General features: G+C 41.2%; 1 protein-coding gene across 1 annotated transcript in view; it reads left to right on the top strand.

Moving 5' to 3' along the window:
• Window positions 1–892: 892 nt before the first annotated feature.
• The window catches only part of LOC138862939 (sporozoite surface protein 2-like), an 11,927-nt gene continuing 8,893 nt past the window's right edge, over window positions 893–3,926 (top strand). The window contains exon 1 of the mRNA XM_070126145.1: window positions 893–1,082. Coding sequence (XP_069982246.1) covers window positions 893–1,082 — 190 coding nt within the window. The remainder of the gene's footprint in view (window positions 1,083–3,926) is intronic.

The raw sequence follows: 3,926 nt of genomic DNA, 5'->3' as shown, positions 1-3,926 counted from the left end.
TCATTATCAATATCAATATCATGATCGATATCAATATCATTATCAATATCAATATCAGTATCATCATCATTATCATTATCATTATCATCATCATCATCATTGTTATTATTAATATGACAATCATTATTATATCATTAAAACATAACAACAACAACAACAAAAAAACGAAAAAAATGACACAGTTCTAGATGTGCACAAAACACAAACTTATTCACAATGCATATTCTATCCCGCACACAAACATTGCTATGCACAAACACGAACATATTCGCTAAAAACTTTGTTGCACAAATAATGATTGCAATATTAGTAAGTTGCCATTTCGCGCATTTTTGAGTTATAAACATTGTAAAAGTCTTTTGGTTTATTAGAACCGAACCAAATATTTTTATCTTAATTCTTTACACACAAACACTCACACGCGCGCGCGCATACACACACACACACACACACACACACACACAAACAAACACACACACGCACACACAAACATAAACAGACGTAGATTCATATATACATTAGACATATAAGTAAAAAAAAATAGTCAGACAGATATAATAGACAGACAGACAGACAGACAGATGAAGAGATAAAGAGAGAGAGAAGCCAAAGGATAGAAGGAGACCCACCCAATCCACACAAATATCCACTCAATGGACCTTTAATACGAACGTAACGAGTGAACAGCTGAAAGAACGTACAGGAGAACAGCAGAACAACAGAACAGGAGAACAGCAGAACAGCAGAACAGGAGAAAAGAACAGCAGAACAACAGAATAACAGAACAACAGAACAGAACAGGAGAACAGCAGAACAGGAGAAAAGAACAGCAGAACAACAGAATAACAGAACAGCAGATCAACAGAACAGCAGAACTGCAAAGCAACAGAACATGAGAACAGGAGAACAGCAGAAAAGAAGAACAGCAGAAAAGAAGAACAACAGAACAGCAGAACAACAGAACAGCAGAACAGAAGAGTATAAGAGCAGAACAACAGAACAGCAGAACAAGAGAACAGGAGAACGACAGAACAATAGAACAGCAGAACAACAGAACAGGAGAACAGCAGAAAAGAAGAACAGCATTGTTCTTACGCCGAAACGAACACCCAGCAGATTCCCCCCCCCAAAAAAGAAAAGAGAGAAGAGAGAGGAGATGGAGTCTGCAAGGCAACTATTTTGGGGAAATTTTGAAATCTGTGAGCGAACAGGTGGCCGTGGATGCAAGCGCGCCATCTGTTGGCGGCCGGAATAACCCTTTCCCGGGATTGCTCCGTGTACTCTCAATGTGTGTTGGGGGGTGGGGGGTGGGGGGTTGGAGGAGGGGGTGGGGGTGGGGGTGGAGGAGGGGGTGGGGGTGGGGTGGGGGAGGGATGCGAGGTCTCTGCATGCACTCTGAATGTGTGAGTTAATTAAGGGAAGGGAGGGAGGGAGGAGGGGGTGTGGGGTGTGGGGAGGGATGTGTGGGGTGGGGTGTGTAGGGTGTGGGGTGTGGGGTGGGGGGGTTGGTACATGTATTCCTGGATGTGTGAGTCTGGGGGGGGGTGTGGTAGGGTGGGAGGGGTAGGAAATGGGGGGGGGGGGTTGAGGTGAGGATGCTATGTACGTGTTGATGAATGTATGTGAGTATCATCTTGCGTGTGGTGTGTGCGTATTATATGTGTACAAAATATGAACGTATAGTGTACGTATTTGCGCTGTATGTGTGCGTCGCTCTCCATACACCCCCCCACACACGCAGCCATGTACACATCACTCCACGCACGTACACACCAACCTCAATCCTCCATCCTCCACCCCGCCTTTTGAAAAATCACTATCCAAAGAAGAGTTTGAAACGAAACCAAAAGACTGAAAGACTGAAAGACTGAAAGAGAAGACTGAAGGAAAAATGGCTTAAAATCACCATCTAAAGAGCCTGAAACGAAGCCAAAAGACTGAAAGACTGAAAGAGAAGACTGAAGGAAAAATGGCTTAAAATCACCATCCAAGGAGCCTGAAACGAAGCCAAAAGACTGAAAGACTGAAAGAGAAACTGAAGGAAAAATGGCTTAAAATCGATCCCCAAAGAGCCTGAAACGAAGCCAAAAGACTGAAAGACTGAAAGAGAAACTGAAGGAAAAATGGCTTAAAATCACCATCCAAGAAGCCTGAAATGAAGCCAAAAGACTGAAAGACTGAAAGACTGAAAGAGAAGACTGAAGGAAAAATGGCTTAAAATCACTATCCAAAGAGCCTGAAATGAAGCCAAAAGACTGAAAGACTGAAAGACTGAAAGAGAAGACTGAAGGAAAAATGGCTTAAAATCACCATCCAAGGAGCCTGAAACGAAGCCAAAAGACTGAAAGACTGAAAGAGAAGACTGAAGGAAAAATGGCTTAAAATCACTATCCAAAGAAGAGCCTGAAACGAAGCCAAAAGACTGAAAGACTGAAAGAGAAACTGAAGGAAAAATGGCTTAAAATCACCATCCAAGAAGCCTGAAATGAAGCCAAAAGACTGAAAGACTGAAAGACTGAAAGAGAAGACTGAAGGAAAAATTGCTTAAAATCAATCTCCAAAGAGCCTGAAACGAAGCCAAAAGACTGAAAGACTGAAAGAGGAGACTGAAGGAAAAAGGTCTTAAAATCACCATCCAAAGAGCCTGAAACGAAGCCAAAAGACTGAAAGACTGAAAGACTGAAAGAGAAGACTGAAGGAAAAATGGCTTAAAATCACCATCCAAAGAGCCTGAAACGAAGCCAAAAGACTGAAAGACTGAAAGACTGAAAGACTGAAAGAGGAGACTGAAGGAAAAATTACTCCATCCTCTTTTGAAAAATCACAATCTAAGGAGCCTGAAATGAAGCCAAAAGACTGAGAGACTGAAAGACTGAAAGAGGAGACTGAAGGAAAAAGGGCTTAAAATCACCATCTAAAGAGCCTGAAACGAAGCCAAAAGACTGAAAGACTGAAAGACTGAAAGAGAAGACTGAAGGAAAAAGGGCTTAAAATCACTATCCAAAGAGCCTGAAATTAAGCCAAAAGACTGAAAGACTGAAAGAGAAGACTGAAGGAAAAAGGGCTTAAAATCACTATCCAAAGAGCCTGAAACGAAGCCAAAAGACTGAAAGACTGAAAGACTGAAAGAGAAGACTGAAGGAAAAATGGCTTAAAATCACCATCCAAGGAGCCTGAAATGAAGCCAAAAGACTGAAAGACTGAAAGAGAAGACTGAAGGAAAAATGGCTTAAAATCACTATCTAAAGAGCCTGAAATGAAGCCAAGAGACTGAAAGACTGAAAGAGAAGACTGAAGGAAAAATGGCTTAAAATCACCATCCAAAGAGCCTGAAATGAAGCCAAAAGACTGAAAGACTGAAAGACTGAAAGACTGAAAGACTGAAAGAGAAGACTGAAGGAAAAATGGCTTAAAATCACTATCTAAAGAGCCTGAAACGAAGCCAAAAGACTGAAAGACTGAAAGAGAAGACTGAAGGAAAAATGGCTTAAAATCACCATCTAAAGAGCCTGAAATGAGCCCAAAAGACTGAAAGACTGAAAATCTGAAAGACTGAAGGAAAAATGGCTTAAAATCACCATCTAAAGAGCCTGAAATGAGCCCAAAAGACTGAAAGACTGAAAGAGAAGACTGAAGGAAAAATGGCTTAAAATCACTATCCAAAGAGCCTGAAACGAAGCCAAAAGACTGAAAGACTGAAAGAGAAGACTGAAGGAAAAATGGCTTAAAATCACCATCCAAAGAGCCTGAAATGAAGCCAAAAGACTGAAAGACTGAAAGAGAAGACTGAAGGAAAAATGGCTTAAAATCACCATCTAAAGAGCCTGAAACGAAGCCAAAAGACTGAAAGACTGAAAGAGAAGACGGAAGGAAAAATGACTTAAAATCACCATCCAAAGAGCCTGAAATGAAGCCAAAAGACTGAA

The sequence above is a fragment of the Penaeus vannamei genome, chromosome 10 (assembly GCF_042767895.1).
Source record: "Penaeus vannamei isolate JL-2024 chromosome 10, ASM4276789v1, whole genome shotgun sequence".
NCBI lineage: Eukaryota > Metazoa > Arthropoda > Malacostraca > Decapoda > Penaeidae > Penaeus > Penaeus vannamei.
The sequence above is the reverse complement of the archived record's forward strand: the minus strand, read 5'-3'. Positions and strand labels throughout refer to the sequence as shown.